Here is a 21,512-nt window from a genome sequence, read left to right as displayed (position 1 = left end):
AAACATATCTTACATTTTTATCGAAATAAAAAAAGAATATGTAAAATATTCTTGTTTAAATTATTGGGTTATGACGTTTACTAGATTTAGTAGAGTCTATAAAGTACAGATCTAACATAGACTTGATACTCATTGATAGAGAGAGTCTGACTAGAGATAGTCTAGTCTTAAATCGAGTCTAGATCTAGATCTATAGATTTCTAATCTAATCTTAACTCTATAAGCATTACTAATAGATTTACCAAAAATATGACTAGATCTACATTGACTACATTAATTGCCAAACTACTGGTTATTTTAATAATTTATAATTATGCAAACTGTGATAATGTGAATACTCAGTCTGAGTCTCAGACTCCCGAGCAAAAAGACATGCTCAACAAGTTGAAAAAGAAACAGTTGGTAACAAGAGTCATGGTAATGATTTGAAGCTCTAGATCTAATAAAGAAGATTAAAATATATTTTTCCTTTTAAATGTCTTAAAAGCTCTCGAGTTATACTTAAATAGATCTAACACAACTGAAGTCTGAACTGGGTGAATGAGGATTTAAATAAATGATATCTATAATTATTTATTTAATAGAGGAAAGCAGCCTTATCTAGCACCCCCCCCCCCTTTTTGTATTATACCATTACTAACATCTCACTGTATTTTTACTCAATGTGTCTTTATTTATTACAGAAATACTGTGGTAGTATGATGCGCAATTCATTTTTCTAATTTTTAACACCTTTAGTTTTGTATTCCTATGCAAGATAGGTTTTCTACTATGTGATAAAGTACACTGGTACGAAAGGGTGTTATGAATGGGGTTGCTTCCAGACTAAGGCTACTGCAGTGTATAACCCAATGATGCATTAGCCAAGGAAGACCTAAAATTAGCCTAGATATTTGGTTTCAGAATTGATAGGATAACATGTATATTACACCTCCCTTGCTTTTCATTCAACTTATTCAGAGTCTTACCATTTTAGAAAATGCTACAACATCGAACAAAAATTTCTTTTTTGAGTGTTCTTGTATTTTATGCAATGTTTTCTATTAATGTTCAAAGCAACACTAAACGTAATAATAACATTTTTAGCATCTAAAAGACAACAAAACACACAAGCAATTTATAAATACATACATGCTTATTAAACCTTATTTTGACAAATAATGCATTTTATTCTATTTATTAATATAAATTATTTTTTTAACATAATTACTCTCCTTTCTCTCAAAATAATTTATATTAAATTTGCTCTCCCCTGCCATAGCTAAATCTATTTATAGCATTGGCTAAATTTTGAATTATAAATTTGACATGTGTATGATAATTAGTCTTTTTTATTATTTTGCACATGGTCATTTAATCTTGCTTGACCAGAAAATACCTGAAATTAAAGAATTAGATTTAAAAAATACATTTTGTTTGATATGGTCTACAAGCTGTTTGATATCGCTGTCAGGGAAACATGTATGATAAGGTATACAGTTTAGCATACTTACCCTACCACTCTTTAACATTAGATTTTATTTTAACTAGATGCATATATTGTAACTTGGCAACATATCTAATTTTATAGACAGATGGATGATGAGTTTATAGATGTTTTCATTTTTTTTTTTTTTCTAGTTGTAGCCAATATGGAGCTAGAACAATTCAAATGCGAAAAAAATTTGCTGTGATTCTGCTTACCTTGTTCAATGAGGCAGCTTTACTCTATTTGAGTCTAGATCTATAAATTAAGGGCCTCGTGCTGACATCTAGGACATCCACATTTCAAAGATTTAACATTTTTAACCAAATATAAAATTTTAATGTAAGAAAATAATATTAAATGAAGTAAATCAACACATTTCTTTTTTATAAATATGACAGGCTTAAACATTTATTAATATTATTAAGTTCGTTTATATTGTAGCCTGATGGAATAGGGGTTTCCACAAAATTTCAGAAAATATAATATTTGGAACTCTGTTTGTTTAAAGCAAGTAGAAAGGATCTTTCATTTTTTTTTCTTCATTTTTATGCAGTAGATGAAGGCCTTAAGGCTCGAACATTTTTTTTTCTCTATATTTAGTCTATTGTATTTCTTTTTAATGTTCATTAAAATATTAACATCAGTTAAAAGAGATCACCTGTTAGTGTTGTGGATGACAGATATTGAGGGATTATTCCCCTTAGCTTCCATATTAAAGTTCCATCAATATAGGGACTTGTAACTCTGCAGCTAGATGTTATATGACGCAACAGCCACATCCTTTAAAAATTAAATTCTCAAAGTAAATTTTTATCTTCAACAGAGCAAACCAGATGATTGTACTGTCTTGTCAGATGTAGGAGATGAACTTCTAGTTCACTATACAGTAAGTTTATAATAAACTAAAGTTAGTAAAACATTTAAACATTTTAGAGCCCATATTTAATATAGGCATAACATATATATATATATATATATATAAAAGAATCCTAAATTCACTAAACTTGTTTGTCTTTATGAAACTGGACTTAAAAACCTAGATCGTGTTTCTTTTAATTGTAAAGCTCATGTTGTTGGCCTCCTTCAGTCGTAGAATGACTATGGTTCATCTCAAACACTATGGAGCCCTGTTTCGGAGAGACATTCCCATCCACATATATTGCAGATTTGGGTTAGGGCTTTGAATAAGCGAGATGAAAGCCTGGGTATTGTTTATGGTCGAAACGATGTCGCCCACACAGCAGTTCCACCCTCTCCACGCAGCTTATCTGACCAAAGGAACGGAATATCTGATAAAGTTTGGTATCAGTAGTGCCACAATCTGCCCAAGGGTCACCAGCTCCTGATTTTTCCTCAGTTTCCTCAGCTTTTCCCGTGTTTGGGTATATCCACAAGGCAGCGGAGGTTTGGATTCAGAGTTTTCCTTCTCCTAGCCCGAAGCTTACTGGCTTAGGCACCAGTTGCTCACTTTTGCCCCTTCTCCTGTCTGTGATAACGGTTCTGCTGGGCTAAGTATCTGAACCATGCGTGAAGGCCAGGAGTTGTCAGAGGCTATTTGAGATGCGTGCCATTGGAAGCATTGATGGGCTTAAAACCATTACCACTTCTGGCGTTAGCACTCATAATCAAATAAATGCCTGATTTTAAGAAGGACATATTTTGAGGTTGTTCTTCATTCTGTGCTGATCCAAAAGTACTTGAGTTATTTTCTCAGTACATTGCTTATAACTATACAACTGCTTTGCCAATAAGTTCACCTTTCAGTGGGCCAGTATTACACATAGGTTTGACAAATACATCAGCAAGCATTACATTTATTTTTGTTTGCTTTCTTTTCTATTTCTAAAGGGTTACTTGGAAGATGGCACAATATTTGATTCTTCAGAAAAACTTAACAAAAATCCCATCAGTTTTAAAATTGGAGATCGGATGGTAATAGCAGGTAGATTTTTTTTTTTCAGTGTACATTTTTTTAGAGCTATATAATAAACATGTAAACATGTATTTATTAGACATTGTCTTTATATGTTACGCATATATTGTTTTTCTTGAAAAAGTGAAAACACTTTTAATATGGTCATGTCTTTTAAATTACATTTGAGTTCTGGAACCCTTATTGACTGCAGTTTTTTGCAGATGAGGTTTCAATTATGAGTGGTTTTACCACTCTTTAGATTGGTTCCTAATATCTCCTGGGATAAAGTAATTTAGATTGTCATTGGCCTTGATGATTAATACTTTTGGGTGCCTATTGTTTTTAGAAACTTGTTAGTAAATTTTATCTTTTAATATGTTGCCTGAAACTCCAACCATTTTAAGTAATTAAAGCTACACAAGGGTCAAGATTAGTATTTAATCAGCTCACTGAAATGGCTGGATTGGATTTTGATTGGCTACCTGTGTGGGGAACTAGAGACCTAACATTGGGTTTTTAAACATAACTAAAATGAACTTTTTTTGTTTACTTTCTCAGGCTGGGAGAAAGGGATGACAGGAATGTGTGTTAAGTAAGTTTTTTTTTAATACTCTTGGGTTTTATTAGGCTTTCTTAAAGTGAGCATGACTAATGTCTTTGAATGTCTTTGCCAAATGGGCTCTGTGGTGAAAAGCTTCTATAGTCTATAAAATACTTATGCAACTCAAATAGCTTCTGACAACCAAGCCCAACACCTTGCCTGCTCTTGTGGCACTTGGCCCAGCCAAACTGCTCCTACTGACAGGGGAAAGGTTGAAGGCAGACTACATCGCATGCCTTTGGATTTTTATTCAAACTTGAGATCTGAACTGACTCAGCTTGAAATGGATACCTGTCCTCACCATTTGAAAGCCTTTATGTCTAGCTGCCACCAATCATCTTTCCTGTTTGGGCCTATGAGAGCTTTCCAGATTTCCCATCCCGTGCTACAAAGGTCCCTGCTTTTGTACCATTTGGACTTGATCCATTTACAAATCCTCGCTTTTACACTCTCACATGTTTGCGGCTCCTCTGGTGGGTCTAAAGGGTTCCTAACTTCGCCTAACTTCTCGTTTTCTCTGATTAAATAAGGAATAAAGTAAAAGCAGTAGATTATTAAGAAACAGATCAACTGAGTATAATTTGTCTTATGGACTGTTAATTCTTACAACAGATTTAATTCTTTTCTTAGCTGCTGGTCTGCTTTGATTACTTTAGTACTTGGGCATTTAGCTTATTTGCAGGTCCTGGTGGAGACAGTGGTTTTTAAGGTGGCTGCCTTGTCATGGGGTATGCACTTCACTGATGGAGACAGTGGTTTTTAAGGTGGCTGCCTTGTCATGGGGTATGCACTTCACTGATGGAGACAGTGGTTTTTAAGGTGGCTGCCTTGTCATGGGGTATGCACTTCACTGATGGAGACAGTGGTTTTTAAGGTGGCTGCCTTGTCATGTGGTATGCACTTCACTGATGGAGACAGTGGTTTTTAAGGTGGCTGCCTTGTCATGGGGTATGCACTTCACACTGCCATCATAATGGCCCTGACTTTGAACTCTGCTCACTGCCATCCTGCATAACTTGTAAAACGATTTCTACTCTTAATGCATTTAGAATGTTCCTAATGAAATACCTAGAAAAACACAAAGATAGAGGCAGATTATTTATTCCGTACACTAGAACAAATTCATACATAGTGCCATTAGAAAATAGAATAGGTTGCCTAAATCAGCCAGGAAAACCAATGACTTAGTTTAAGTCATGGATTAAAATGCATGAATAGATTTGTCACTTGAAATGTGTAGGAAGTAACATCTGTAATTTATAAGATAAGAAGAAAGAGATGCTAACATCTAATGAAAGTGAAAGTAGTTGTATTTTATGATAACCCTGTAACCATTTCGAGGTGTGGTGGCTGATTGGTAAAGCACTTGGCTTTCAAACGAGGAACGGGGTTCAAATCCTGGTGATAACTGGGATTTTTAATTTTGGAATCTTCGGGCACCTCTGAGTCCACCCAGCTCTCATGGGTACCTGACAAGTAAAGGTGGTTGGTCTTTGTGCTGGCCACATGACACCCTCTTTAACCATAGGCCACAGAAACATCATCTGCCCTGTAGACCACAAGGTCTGAAAGGGGAACTTCACTTTACTTTACTGTAACCATTCGCCATGGAAACAGGTGACTTCTCTGCATCACTTGTTTTTATAATCAAAGTGAAACATATCATTATGCTCTTATTCTTGCTTTTATTATTATTATTTAGTGAGAAGCGACGTCTTGTGATTCCTCCAGAACTTGGTTATGGTAAAACTGGATTTCCTCCTGTTATACCTCGTAAGTCAGAATACATTTTTTTTTATGTGGATACTTTTATGATTTCATTGAGTTCTATTTTTTTCTAAATGTAACCAGATTTCTGATTGTTCACAAAAAATTAAGGTTTTGCATCTTGAGACTTTAAGCCAACTGAAAAACTCCACCCCAAACTCAAAACTAATTAATTGATCTTTTCTAAAGTCAGCATATGTAAAGAAGGAAATTTTCTTCCATTCTACCTTATCATCATCATAAAAGACCTATCCATGTATGATAAGCCTTAAGGAATGGCGGGATGTTTAGAGCCTAATTGAGAAGACCTTTTTTTACTCCCTTTCAATAGCATAAGATGTACAATGCCATCTGGCATCCCCCATTTCCTTTTTGATTTCCTTTCCCTAGGTTTTTTTTTTTGACCCAAACACAATGCTGAGAGTGAGAAATGTACTTCCACTAATAACAAATAATCACTTGATGAATGTCTTTTCGGGGGGTTGGATCATACTGACATATAGGTGAAGTTTTCATGATAGAACTCTAGCTTTTGTATTATATATAACTAGCCAGATATGATATGCAGTCTGTAGGCCTTAGTTTGGGTATTACTGATCTAGTGGATTGAATTTAGATCTATATTAAACATGGAGAATGTTCCTTTTAGATTTTGTTTATTTTGCCATGAAAATAAAAGTAGACCATTTATCCATTTAGCAGACATATTCTTATCAAATATAAAATACTGTGAAAGCGGGCTTATCCGATTTGTTAAAAAGTTTCGTTCTTTAATAGAGATGCTATTAGGTACTTTTTGTCTATTTTTAGGGCCCTCCAGTTGTGGGAGGGACATTAAACATACACTACGGTCTCTGCCATGATCTAAGGAACATTTATGCCAAGTTTTATCAAGAGTAGTCAAACAGTTTTGATTTTTATTCGGGACATACATTCATACATACATACATGCATGCGCCTTACTTTTTGCTGATTACTTTACAATAAATTCATTTTTTTATATCTTTAAATAGAATTTTCTTTCTTGACTGTATTATCAATCTTTGAGTTAATTTGTTAATATAAGCATGTTCTTCCACATTGGTTTATACAAGGTAAGAATTTATCTTTTTATTAAACTTTCTAAACTAAAATAACTATATCATGTACCCTTGTAGCTGACGCCACACTCATGTTTGAGGTCACTCTTGTGGACTTGAAGAAGAAAAGCTTCTCCGGCCTCCTGAGTGATCCCCTTGAACACATCTACATTCTGAAACTGCTGGCTGCCCCTGTTGTAGTCCTGTACGTGCTATATTACCTGTATAAGAGGTATCTGGCAGAGGCCCAGGAAGCCAAAGACTTGAAACGAGGGAGGCGTGGTTCAAAGAAAAAACAGTAAAAGAGAGTTTCTCTTGTTTTTCTTGTTCAATTGTTATTTATTAATATTTGCTCATATTGCGACAAAAATTAATATATGTATGCATCATTATCTGGAAATTTTGAATGCTAATTTTTTTTTTTTAAATCTTTTTTTTTTTGCTTGATTGCTTAAAACTATTTTATTTTTTGGGTGTCCTTTATCTTAAAATTAATAGAATGTTTTAGATGTTAAATTATTTCAATGCTCATTATTTATCTAAATGTTTAATTATTTAAAAATTTTGAAAGGTGAAACAAAAATTGTATAATTATCCAATTTTCATTAGGAAAGTTAATATTTAATTTTTGGTTGTGTGTATTTTTTTAATTGTGAAAACTAAGTTATTTAATTAATGAATTGTTAGGAAAAAATTTCTGGATGGAGTAATTCTGGATAGAGTAATTTTTCTATGCTCATTTATTGCTGTTATAAAATTGCTTACATAGTTTAAAGATGTTTGGAGCTGAGGTTGGGGTGCTTAGAGGATCTGGAAAAGTTTGACTGTAGTAGCTGTCCCCTTGAAGAAAACAAAAGCTGCTATTATTTTTATGCTATCTCTCTGTCATATTTACATCTCAAAAAAACTAAAAGATCCATTGAAAATCAGATTTCAGCATCTTTATTGTGCTTGCAATAGATGCAACAGCTCTTTGTTGGTCTTATTATGGCCTCACCTTTTGTTTTAAAATTTAGAATGCATATAGAACATAACCAGACAATGGGATAATGATGTAACCTGTTGCCTCACAATTGAAAGAGATAGCATGCACATAGATGTAAACCTATTGGCAAAATCCAAATAAAAGGCAATTTAGCACTGTTATTTTGCCAAACAATAGATGGACTATTGTAAAGTCAGTCATCTTCATCATGCTCAAAGGTTATTTAATGCTTGTCACTAAAACATGTTTTTTGGCTTTAAAATTCAGTATTCTTTTTCTATGGATATTTATTTATAAATCATTTAAAAAAAACAACTGTCCTTTTGCAAAAAAAATAGATGGGCTATTCTAAATTCAATTTTATTATCTTTATGCTTTAATCCGGTGTAAAGGCTATTAATGGTTTATCACTTAAACATATTTTGTTTTAAAATTAAGTTTTCTTAGTCTGTGGACATAAATATTTATAAACCATTTTTTAAAACAATATTTTAAAAGCAATTCATGATATACAATGTTTTAGTTGACACCCAAATGATACAACCAATTCTATCTTCTTCAACATGTTCTGCTTTTTTTTTATTCTCACTGTCAAGATTAGAGCATTTAATAAGACAAAATTTATAAGTTGGTTGTGTCTGGATAGCTTACAGAATGCTAGACCATTTTTAGATTATGTTACACTATTATTTTTATACTTCTTATGGATAAAGTGTCTTTTTCTGATTGCTTGCTCATTCTCCCATATTTAGCCAGCTTGCCGGTGTTTTCATTTTTCTGTTTATGTCTGTTCTTAAGAGCAGCTTCCTTGCTATTTTATTAGTGCCATCTAGGTTTGTTTGATTCAGGAGAAGACTTTTTAGATAGAACTGTGTTAGACAATCTGACTTGGGGACACAATAAGTCCTTCATTGACATTTCCCTGACAAATCATTCATCATTAATCATTCACCCAATAATTTGTTCACCTGACCTGACAAATATTATTTTATTTGCTACAATATTATTTTATTTGCTATTCTCTTAAGACTTCCCTACAACACTTTAAGTAACTTGATAGACTAAATTTAATGTGATATACTGCACCTTCTCGTCACTTAATTGTACCCACTTAGGGTTGCTCTTCAGAAACAGAAACCAAATTTCAGTATTGCGATGCCCTCTGCCTTAGCATTTTCAATGAACTGTTGTTTCTATATCTGTGTATTTTTTTTTTATCAAGATCAACTCCCACATATTTTTCATCCAACTGACTTGTTTGATGCCTTTGAGATTTTACAATTATCCATTTCCATGTTGTCCAGGTTTTATTCTGAGTTCTTTAAAATTATCCATTGTATATCTTATCCATTTCCGAGTTGTCCAATTAACTTTGAATTGATCTTATTCTTGGATTTCTTCATCAAATACATAAGCTGTTAAATATTTGTGGCGTAAGTGTATTAAAAATGATGCAAAAAGTTTGGAATATTATACAAGCTGTTGAGGTTTTGGGAGAAACTTAGCAAGAATCTCCTACCCTTTCTAGTTGAAATTAAGTAAAATTGTATTATCTTGTTGATTGCTCAAAAATAAACCTAGTTACTATTAATCTACTTGGGACCACAATAACTAGTTTGATGTAACTCTAGTTTAATGTCTATGAAGTTTGGTATTGGTGTATAAATAAACTTCTGGTACTTAAATCTGACTAAAGGGTGTACTTGTAATAAACAGATGTTTGGTAGTTGTATGTTGTAAGGTTTTAACTATTTCATTCTATGCACATCTCTGGAGACCACTGTGCCTTAGACTTACTTCTTTGATTTCTTTTGTATTGAAATGTTTTTATCAATAAGCTTATGTTTCAAAGTATTTTTGTATGTTTTATTATAGCCACCAAAAAGTGTTGATATTATTATCTCTTTTTTTTAACTTGAACTTTTTAAATCTCCTGAATTTCTGTGACATACTCCCAAGTACGTTCAGTTTAATTTTACCTACCTTCAGATTTATCTGCTAAATTTTATGTATAGTAGCAGGTGCAACTTGTTTGAACATTTTCCCAAGACACTGTGATGATTAAATGGTAGTTCAATCATAACTATTTTTATTATACAATGTCTTGTACTTGATTGACAGTGTCTCAGCACCTTTGTATCTGCATTATAAAATTGCTACCCTATAAAAAAACACTGCTGTTCTAGACAAAAAATTCCTAATGTTTTTATTTAGTTGGTTGCTTTTGGCATTATCATAATGTGCATGTAAAGCTCAAAACTTATAAATTCCTTCCTAAGGTGCCATATTTTAGCATATGTAGAAAATGAGGGTTATCCAGTATTAAGCCAAGAAATGTTCATCTTTTTTAAGATGTCATAATATGAATTACAGTCAGCAATTTAAAACCTTTCTTTTTTTTTTTTTTTTGATTATATATAGTGCCAATATTTTATTTTACAGAAGATATGGTATATTTAAAACAATCACCAACTCAACTAAGACTGGTTTATTGACAAACTGTATTTCTGTATGTCTCCATTCAGATGTTGAACTGAATATATTATTTAATGTTTATATTTTTTTTTTCACATTAAACTGTTCTATTTCTTTTTTTACATTTTTACGTTTTTGTCCTCTGAACATTGATTTCAGCATGAGCCTATATTAAGATTCAGATGCTGTTCTTTTTATCAAATTCTATTTAGTTCAGGAATCATAACCTTGCAGTCATCCTTGGTGGACTGAGTGAAGGTCCATTGCTTGAGGGAATCAATGACCAATCAGCCCAAGCAAAAGAATGAATCTTGCATTTTTAAGAAGATTTATTAGTTCAAACAGAACTAAATGAGGTGAAAAGCTTATTGAAAGTGGGGAATGGATTATAATTATACCAAATGATTTCAAATACAAATAGGAAAAGCCAACCAGTGTTAATTTAGTCTTGTCATAGAATCTGAAGATTTATGACACAGGATCTGATGATATTCTGAGGATCAAATACTGAACCTTATCTGGCTAATGTATTTTAAAAGTTTCTTTGAAATACAAATGGCTGTTACAAATGTCTGTAAAAGGCTGTTTACAACAACTTAAAACAACCTTGCTGCTCACACTAAACGTTGAGTTCTCTCTGTAAAAGTTCTTTTAAACATTTCTAAAAAATTAATTGTTACTGCATATATAAAAAGAGAAAATATTTCTAGTTTGCCCTCCTACTTTTTCCTAAGATTATGTTGCAACTTTTTGGGATGAGAAAAAGATATTTTGGGTAAGGGCTGACATGGAACCTAATTGAAGACACAACAACAAAGTCCATAATTTCTTAGTATTTAATACATTCTGGCACAGTGCGCCCACCTTGACATTTTCATGCTCTTCCTTATGCATATATGTAAATGAGACTCTCCGGACATCTGATCTAGAACCAAACCAGCAATGATCCTTGTCTCATTTGCATATTCATTAGGCAGGCAGTTACATAAACAAATTCAATTATCTAACATTAATTACTCATACTGTGAAATAAATAATAATGTTAATAATTATTGTAATAATAATAGTAATGTAAAGAAGAAAGTTGGATATGTTAATTCTCATCAAAAAGTTTCATCGCATGTACAAAACAAAAAAACTTGATCAAATGAAAACAAAAAACTATGATATAACAATTGCCATCACATTCATCAAGTCCCCCTTTGCCCCTCCCACCTGTCAGTCAATGTCACCAGCATTAAAAAATGTCAAACTCAGCAACATCTATATTTTAATCATGGTGATATAATCAACAAACGTAACATAGATAAGAAAACAGCCTAAAGAAGCAGGCTCATTCACTCTTAGGTCACACACTTGAATAGATGCAAATATAAACGGAAAATGAAATCATTAACTTTTCAAAGTCTCCTTGTTACATTAGGAAAAGATGCATCCACTGGTTAGGAAAAGATGCATTCACTGGTTCTCTTTTGGAATCGTACACTTCAAGTGGATTCCATTTTGTCTTCTTTACAATAAGTCAACCATTTCAACACCTACTGAATTGAGATTTTGTCAAGTTAAATCATTGCACTATAATGTACAACCTTATTGAATGAGTTCAATACTACAACTTAATCAAGAGTTGAGCATGTGTAGGAAATAACGTCTCCCATTGAATATGTCTCTAAAGTTTCACTGCTTGGTTATTTCTATTAGGAAAAATGTACTGTTTGTCTTAATGCCCAGACAGCACAAAGTGTAGTCATGAATGATTTTAGGATTATCCAAACAACTCCTGTTGCCTAGAAGAAACAAGCCTAAGGATGAGACATTCTGCCCTCTCATGACCCATTGCACTAAACATGTCACCAGTAAGGAGGCATAAGAAGATATCACAAAATGTTTGCTGAATACACAAGGAAAAAAAATCATTGATCATGGTCACCATCCTCCAGTAGTGTATATTATATATATATATATACTGGATGAAGATGAAATGTAAAATGTTTACAATAATACAAATATCACACATCTTGAGGGAAAATTAAGAAAAAAAAAACACTAAACAGCAGGACTATCCAGTTGAAAACCAATCCTTTAAAAAAAATTTGTAAATATATATATCAGTATGTTTCAGATCATGTATGTGTTTGAATAGTGAGAAGGGAACACAGCCTCGCAGCAGTTGCAGTCTACTGTGGAGATTGGACCATCTAGATCTGATGGGAAATGACAGGTTTAAAACTACATTCTAGATCTTGAGTACGGAAGTCATAGAAATACAATTTTATTAGTACACACCATCAAAGTGTTGCCTTTTTTCATGACCTCTAGGCCTACACAAATACATGGCAGGCTGAGACACTCAACATTGATAAGGAACTAAGCCAGCCTGCACTTAATTCTTGTTTAATGTCTCAAAATTTGGACAACTAACTCCTTTCTTTGTGATGAGAGGAAACTTTCAAAAATCAATGATAGTATTCTACAACTGAGCATTAACTAGCTTCTAGTTCAATGTATTGAAGACAAAATGCACTACAATGTTTGTTGACAGTGTTAAATGAACTGAACTTTGTACAACTCTGAATAGAAATAGTTAAAAATATATCTTTAAAATACCATCTTGCTTATGTTTTCAACTTCTATTAGCTCTCACTTTCTTTATAGTAAAAGAAAAAGTGGTTAAAAGATGGCAGGTGGCTGTTTAGCTAAGTTGATAGAGCCTCATGTCATTTGTTCAATCCCCATACCGGCCAATATTATGTCATTTTCCAATGACAAATAAAATATGAAAGTTGACTATATTATTGGACCATAAAGTAGGGAATTGACAGCTAGTGGAGTTATGTCTAATAAACAGATACAAGAGTTTGGTTCAATTGTGCACTAACATTTTTTAAGGTCCAACCATTGGACTTGGGGATTACATTCAAGACTCCAACCCAATGCAAGTACAGTGAAAGATTAAGAAAGAAAAGACAAGGGGAGATCAGTAAGCTGCCTTCCTACCCCCCAACTACACAAGCAGACGACTAAGGAATGTGAGCCAAAGAAATGGCAAAGATCCAAGATGCATGGGACACCAGGTCAGACAGAAGTAACACACATCCTCCTCACATTCCAACTGCAATGATCACAAAAACAAATCATGTGTATCTTTAAATAGTTCAATATATATATATATAAATATAGTATATGTATGTAGTTGTAAATATTATATAAGCACAAAGTTCAAATAACAAAAAAAAAAATCTTGTGCTTTCACAATTGTATCACATTGAGTTGAAATACCATTCCAAAAACAAAAGAAATAAAGACCTTACATGTCCCCAAACCACATGACTTTTATTAAAAGTATATAAAAGATTTCGATCTACATATAAACATCTGCCAGTACTTGGAACGAGGGAGGGGGAGGGGGGGGCACCGCTGAAATCTCTAATCTTTGTGAAAAGCCAAAAGCAATAGATGCAGGCAGTGCCCAGCTTACAGCCTGATTATAGCATAACTATTTAAACTAATGTGATCACCCAATGTGTCTCATTAAGTCTAAGATAGACGATGGATTCTAATTTAATGATAATAATGCCCAAGAAGTTTCTGAAAGTCAAGCCTACAACTCACAAGGAGATTGTTATACTGTTTGTGATTCAGGAGTCTTGACTTCTAACCATAGTTAATGCCCAAGCCTTTATCTCATTTTATGAGATGATCCCTAGTCACTTTGCCGCTGAAGGAGGCTATAGGCATAGGTCTGAGCCTTATATCATGAAACTTAAAGAGAAGGTTACCAATTCTGTTGGGCTATTTGTAGCCTATTTATCTTTGAGAAAAAATATATCCACCATACTCAGATTTCACAGTCTTCCATTTAGGCGCCTGATGCCTTCTTTTCATGAGAACTGGATGAGAAAGATTGTGTGGTTTTAGGAAAGTCTCAAAACTCCAAAAAAGTACCATCTCCATGTTAGTGTACTCATCCCCTTCCTTATCTAGTTCAAGTGTCCAATGAGATTTCTTGCCATAATAGAATTCTAATTCAACATAGTTTATGACCTAGCCCATCCACCAGCCATTGGCAGCATATGAAGTCAACTATTGTTCACCTCTCTAGTTACAATTTAGACACCTAGATAAAACTCTGTCCAATGATTTAAATTAAATCTGAAAATAGCATATTTTCCAATCATTCCAAATACTGTAGCATTTGATAACCTGATCTCTACCACCAATTCAAAAGTAAGAAATTTGTTCAAAGCCTTTAACAAAATAAAAACTTAAAAAAAAAAAAACCCACACAAAACATACAAAATCCTTTCTATCAAGTAAAAGTTGATGTAAACTCTTTTTGTCATTTCATACACAGCCACCAGAAGGACAGCAGATCAAGAAGCCTGGGTCCACACTACTTCAGATAATGAGGTATTTGATTGAGTCATCAAACAAAAAAATAAATAAATAAAATAACAGAGTGTTGAGCTGACTACAAACCATCAACAGAAATTGAAACAAATAGTCAAATGTGAAGATGCACACACCAAAACAAAAAAGAATGTTTGTTTTTTTAAAAACAATATCAATGATCAACAAATCATTACACAAGAAAATCTACTCAGATGCAGTCCAAATAAATAATGATCTTGCCATGAGCACTAGTAATAAGTAAATGTATTCACACTAAGTGATAAGCACCTTACTGATATATATACAACCCACAATCTTAATACTACAATACTAGAACTGCACATGTATTAGGAGCAGCTAGATACAAAGATGGATGCATTCCAAAAGGTGCTGTAAGATTACCAAATCCTGCAGATTATGTTTCATCAACTACATCTGATGTTAGGGAAAAGTGTCCTCCATTAGACAGCTTGGAGTAGATTGGAAAGTGATTGTGAACTGTGTGGCCATCACACTCATTCATTGATAAAGAAACTTTGATTTCTCCAGCACATTTCCCTTACCAATTGAAGCTAGACAAAACCCAGGCATATACAAGTTAGTAACTATTGCAGTGTCTCCACCATTAACTGCCAAACCTTCAAGCCACTGATCCATCCTAAGTTAACCATTTATGAAAAAGTATACATATCTTGTACACACTATTCGTAATCTCATTTCACACTATAATGACAATAAAAGAGTTTCTACAATGCAATGAAATAAAAAAAAAAAATAACAACCAAATTCTAAGTAGAATCTTTCTTATGAAATAAATATATCTTGCAATAATACAGTTAATCATCTTTTTTGAAGTAATGTCTCTATTTTTGAAGATAAGATAAAACTGATTACATTCATCATAGTGAACAAGCCTCTTCTCAGTAGGGCATGAGGTTGAGCTTCAATCCTAAAGTGCAAGCCACAAAACTTCCCGACCAGTGAACTAAATGGCTAACTGTTACATTTCTGCCAAAGTGAACTAAACAACAACATAAATACTAAAATACAACACTGTGTGAACCAAAAACAACACGTAATATTAAAACAGTTGAAGACCACAAAATAAGCCCCCCAAAAATGCAGTGGTGAATGCATGCTGAACTCTACTACAGCAAATAAAGAAAGACAGAAACCAAAGGAAACTTCAATGCTGATAATGCTAGGCTAAGAATGTCATGTACAAAATAAAAAAAACAAAATGCAACAAAAAAAAACTGTATAAGCCCTGAACTGTTCAAATGTTACCAATGTAGTACATCAATAACAAATGCAATCACATAAACAAAAAATTTAAATGCTACAACAAAATTATTTCACATGCGAGCTTGAATAAATATATCTGAAAAAAAAAAATGACCCAAAAAAACTGCTATAAGCAAAAAGAAAATCTGGCAAATTAAAAATGATGTATACATCAGACTACCAGGACACTGTATTCACCTATTAAAGCACCATTATCTTAAATGTAATCATCTTTATTTAAGAGTGTACCTAGTGAATAGTCAGTACAGAATAACTTCTTTATACATGCTCACAGCTTACTACTGACCACTGTATCAGTTTGTCTAAAGTTTGATTGAAACAAGAAAAAGTCAATAAAATCTACTATTAGACAAAATTCTATGACTTTGAAAGTTCTAACTTCCGTTACACAGTTTCAGCAGAGGATTGATCACTACAAACAAAGAAATAACAGAGGTGCTCAATTACATTCTTCTTTAGGACCAGCTAAACTATGACCAATGTTGGGAGGATATGACTATGACATTATTGTTACTACCTAGAGTGATAGGGATATGAAAAACAAACTAAACACTCTTGTGCCCTTACAGCACAAGAAACTTAAAAGTCAATCTTGTGTTTCCAGTTGTTTTTAAATGTTTCATTTAAGACTTTTTTTTTGCTTCAGAGGTTGATGTCTGATTTACTCCCCACAGTGAATGGTAAAGTTCAAGATGGTTCATTGTGCAGCTAATTAGAGCCCAAAGGAATATCCATTATTAAATAGAACATAAATGCTAGATTACAAAATGTGATTTAATTCTTTTCAATGGGAATTATTTTTATTTAAAAAAAGGAGTTTTCCAGGATGAAAACACATTTTAAAGGGGGGTGGGTAGAGTTACTAAAACTAACATAACTTTTTTATTTTATTCAATAATCATTTCATTTTATTTTAAAGGAAAATGAATGGGCTACAAAAGTATAATAAATAAAATAAATTATTTTAAAAAAATAATTATTTTCATTAATTTTAAACTGAGCACTGAAAAAGAAAATATTTTAAAAGTTCATTAAAAAATAGATATACTGAAAGATTTAACATTTTAATTAAATATTTAATCCATAAATATTGAAAAAATCACAAAAACTACATACGAATGCACTAAGAAATTGTATTAATTAAATTTTTTTTGGGGTCCCGAGAAATAAACTAAAAAAAGAGGAACCAATAGCACAATGTTTTGTTTTATTTTAAATGTGTGCATCAAATTACTACCAAAACAAAGAACAATCACTCCTACATCCGGAAAATAAAAAAAAAAAAGGGACAAATAAAAAGTTTAAGATAAAAAAGATAGTGAAAAAAATTTTCTAAACCAAGTTACTCGCCGAGAGTAACACCGCACTTAAAGAGCTAATGTTCAGTTTTATTTTTTAATCAATTCAAATTTTTTTCTTCAGATCTCTTAGTATTAGTCACAGAAATATCTTTATCCTGGGAACAGCCCTAAACTTGATTTGTAATGAGCGTTCTAACATAAAGACATGTTATATACTGGAACAAATTCATAATGCATCCAGCAAGACACACAAACAGCACAATCTTTGTTCAGGATTCTATGTCCGTCTTAGATAATCTTTCTTTAGAGCTGATCATACAGTCTGCCCAACTCTGTCACATACATGAAAAGTACACAACAGTGTAACCAGCAGGAGACATGCCCTATTGGTACACATACACATATGCGTTGCATTCTTAGAGAGAAAATGATACAGATAATTTGAGATGGCCACTTTCATCAACAATAGAATATTAATATAATATATATACTAAATATAGTAGTTGTAATGATTATCTGAGAATGGATGAAGTCATTGATCAACTCAGACATTCATGAATATATCACATCAAATCTACAGAGAGAGTAGAGAGAACAGAAGGGAAAAAAATTCAAACAACATGATTATCAAGAAGGTCAAACATGTCTAGAGTAATCATTCAAGAATAGTCATAAGTCAACATTTGGTTCATATCATCATTGAAATAAAACCACATTCATTATCAGTAGTAATCGTTTCATCAAATAAGAATAAGAATAATAATGACATTGTTATATAAACCAATTGGGAATTCAAGAGTAGACTAACAATTAACTGTATGAATTAAGAATTAAATAGTTGTAATCTATAGGACTAAGAATCTACTAAAAAAAAGTGTGTGTGTGTGTTATGTCCATGGATGAATGCATATTGATATATGCACAAATGCAGGTGTGTACTTTATCATGTGTTGTTTACATAGGCATATATTTATACAGAAATGAATGCATATCTATAAATCAGATATATGCACATATGAGGGTATGTATTCTGTGTTATCATTATGTCTTTGTTTATGGAGGTGTATGTTTCTATGAAAGTATGCACATGTTGTAAGCTTTGAAGACTGACGTCAAGGGTATATGAAGATGAGCAGAGATAACCAAGTTTTTTTCTCTTCAAGAACCGATTGTATGCTTTTAGAATAGATCTGGTTCCTCATTCAACAACTCTAAAAGAAAAACAAATCTAAAAAGATACAAGATACATAAGCTTGAAACAGTTTAACTATATACTGAGTCTAACTGAACTATCCCAGTAGTTTTATCTATCACTGCATTTCTTCCTGTCCAGTAAAGATGATAAATGCAATTCAGCATATCATAAATAGTTTATGAAAAAAGAGATTCTGAAAATGTTTTAGTTAAAAAAAAATACAACTCATCACAAAATAGTTAAAAACTTTAGCAGTTCTACAGTAAGTTTTAGAGACTTTTTTAAAATGACAGCAGATAATTAAATACTACCAATCAATGTCTTTTCAGACAGGCAAAGATTGATAAAGATTTGAATTTATTCCATTATTTTTTTAAATTATTATTATAAATCATTCTAAAATTCTTGATTTCTATAAAGATTAATTACAGCAACTTCTGGCATGTGAGTCTAAGTTTTAATATGTCATCATTTGAAAATAGAAGCCATTCTTTCATACAGGATCACAGCATCTCTAGATCAACAAAAAAAAAAAATGTTGATTACAACAGTCTTAAGGTAGCAAGTAGTTTTAAATTTCTAGAATTCAGATAAAAAATATTTGGTTTTCACAACATAATAGCTGTTTTCACACCAGTATTTAATTAGTCAATTACCTTACTTCAATGTATGACAATAAAATACTATACCTTTGAAATTATTTACCAACTTCTTGATCACTTTTTTTTTTTTTCTAAATCATCACTGTAATGTTCCATATATTTCTTCCCTATTGTTACAGTGTTTAGGATTTTGCTATGTGATTTGAATTTGTTGAGTGAAACATATCATTGTAGTTCAACACATACTGACCTCGCTCACATTTGACACCAAAAATCTTTCTTTTTGTTGGTTGAGGTGTGGGTGGGATCAAAGAGTAAACTACTCCATTTATTTTGTGCACATTAAAGGTACATGACTACATTTTCTTTGGCCAATCATTCACATAAATGTTAAATATCTAACAGACATAAAGGTCTATTTGTTAATATAAACTAGGCTGATCTTTTGAATTAACTGCTCTATTCATATAAAAAGTCACAACAAATTGAGATTTAATTATACAAAATTTGATGACATCCAATTGAAAAAGTTTAAAATAATTACATTTTTATATATATATGTATATCTTTTTCGTAAGCAAAGATTTTGCTCTAAATTAAGATGTTCAATTTTTATGACAATTTATATAAAAAAAAAAATTAAGGATTGAAAATGTGACTTATTTATAAAAAAAAATCTGACAGGTAATTATCATCTAGTTTGAAGGAACATCCACAATTTATAAGAGAAGATTCCTAACTAGTCTTCAAAGTAAGAGTTTGAGACTACACTGAGTTAAGTAGTCATGTCTAAATTCTACATTGACTGGACTATTAGAAATCACAATCCAGTATGAGGATGAAAAAAAATCCAGAACTAGAGATAATCCAGTAGATAGCCAAATGGTCTGTAATGTTGTATGTTGCTGTTGTTGTTACAAGAAATAGAATGGTGAGTTTGGTACTAATTCATTCAATGCTGGACACAAGGAGATCATTACACTAGGGATGGCTCCCTGATCAGTTCCTGAAACACATACAAAAAAAGATGAGATTTACTTTCACAATTTCATTGCCATTTTAAAAACTACTAACAGCCCATGAGTAATGTTAATAAAACTAAGGAAAATATAAAATTTTCTTGAAACGAGATGCTATTCAATGTCTGACTAAATGTTATTTGGTTGTATAGTTTGATATAACTAGAATTACACATACACATTTAAACATTAGTTACTGTTACCAGTTAAAGAGGTCCACTAGAGTCTTCTGTAGGGGAGGAGGCTTGCAATGGCTCATTTTCAGGGAAGAAGATGCTAGGCTCAGTATTGCGCCGTTTGATCTTGTTCTTACTTTTTTTCAACATGGTCGCCTGCAGGAACAAATTCAGATTTAATTAAAACTAAGTAATATAAATAAAATTAAAGCCTTAAATAAGTTTATTTCCTAATTTTGTTCTTATGTGCAATAATAGAATAATTCCTAACCTTGAGAGCAGAGCGGAGCACTATGACCTGTCCAGCAGGTTGTATCCAGGGTTCACCATCTACTTGCACAGGCATATCACACAGCAATGTAATTCGAAGCTGAAACAAACATTTTACATTTGAACCTTTCTCTAAACATATGACCTTTAAAACACATCCCCCCAAGCCATAACAAAATGTTTTGACAATAATGTAGAACTTAAAGGATTCAGACCAAATTCAATATTTAAAAAAAAAGATTCAGCAGAATATTTTAATATAAATTATAATATTGTCACATCACATACAGCAAGTGCAAAATAGGAATTCCTAAAAATGAAATAATTTGAATCCTAGTTACTTAATGGGGGTGCAGTGTCTGAGTGGTTAAGCACTTGGCTGCTGAACCTGTGGTCCTGGGTTCGAATCTCTGTGAAGACTGGGATTTTGACTATTGGTATTTATAGGTCGCATCTGTGTCCACCCAACTCTAATGGGTACATTACTTTAGTTGAAGAAAATAAAGGCGGTTGGTCGTTGTGCTGGCCACTTGACACCTTGCAAGTTGATGGCCAAAGAAACAGATGACCTTAACATCATCTCCCCTAAAGATCACATGGGGAACTTTACTTTTATTAGTCACTTAATCCCATGTTATTTAATTGACAAATTCTTAATCTTTGATAATGCATAGTGTGACGATGTGGCCAAGGATGCTAAATGACTTCCATAAAAAAAAAAGCTTAAAGAAACAGTACTGAAATACACATTGGCTTTCCAAAGTAAGCTTCTGTGACAAATATTTTAAGTCTGCACTCGTGACACGTAAAAAGATGAATAATGCACATTACCACCAAACAGAGTAGCAATTTAAAATTAACATGAAAACAGATGCATGGACTAAGAAAAGAGGAAAAAATTTGTAGAAGTTGAATATTGCTAAAAGAAACCAACGAGCATGAGTTTTTCTGGCCTGAAAGAT

The 21,512-nt window shown here is 32.4% G+C and overlaps 2 protein-coding genes across 2 annotated transcripts in view; one reads left to right on the top strand and one right to left on the bottom strand.

The window, feature by feature from the left end:
* The first annotated feature begins 35 nt into the window (after positions 1-35).
* LOC106066890 (peptidyl-prolyl cis-trans isomerase FKBP2-like) lies at positions 36-10,412 on the top strand. The gene is made up of 6 exons (XM_013225992.2): positions 36-417; positions 2,292-2,354; positions 3,317-3,410; positions 3,942-3,975; positions 5,687-5,757; positions 6,909-10,412. The coding sequence occupies exons 1-6, from the start codon at positions 250-252 to the stop codon at positions 7,130-7,132; spliced, it is 654 nt and encodes a 217-aa protein (XP_013081446.2). The 5' UTR covers positions 36-249; the 3' UTR covers positions 7,133-10,412.
* Positions 10,413-17,107: 6,695 nt separating this feature from the next.
* LOC106066884 (diacylglycerol kinase theta-like) overlaps positions 17,108-21,512 on the bottom strand; it is a 31,622-nt gene continuing 27,217 nt past the window's right edge. Inside the window, exons 21-23 of the mRNA XM_056015193.1 lie at positions 20,552-20,650; positions 20,308-20,436; positions 17,108-20,091 (exon numbers count right to left, since the gene is read on the bottom strand). Coding sequence (XP_055871168.1) covers positions 20,311-20,436; positions 20,552-20,650 — 225 coding nt within the window. The 3' untranslated portion in view covers positions 17,108-20,091; positions 20,308-20,310. The remainder of the gene's footprint in view (positions 20,092-20,307; positions 20,437-20,551; positions 20,651-21,512) is intronic.

The sequence above is a fragment of the Biomphalaria glabrata genome, chromosome 17 (genome assembly GCF_947242115.1).
Source record: "Biomphalaria glabrata chromosome 17, xgBioGlab47.1, whole genome shotgun sequence".
Classification (NCBI taxonomy): domain Eukaryota; kingdom Metazoa; phylum Mollusca; class Gastropoda; family Planorbidae; genus Biomphalaria; species Biomphalaria glabrata.
Note: the sequence above shows the minus strand (reverse complement) of the source record. Positions and strands in the feature narration are given on the sequence as shown.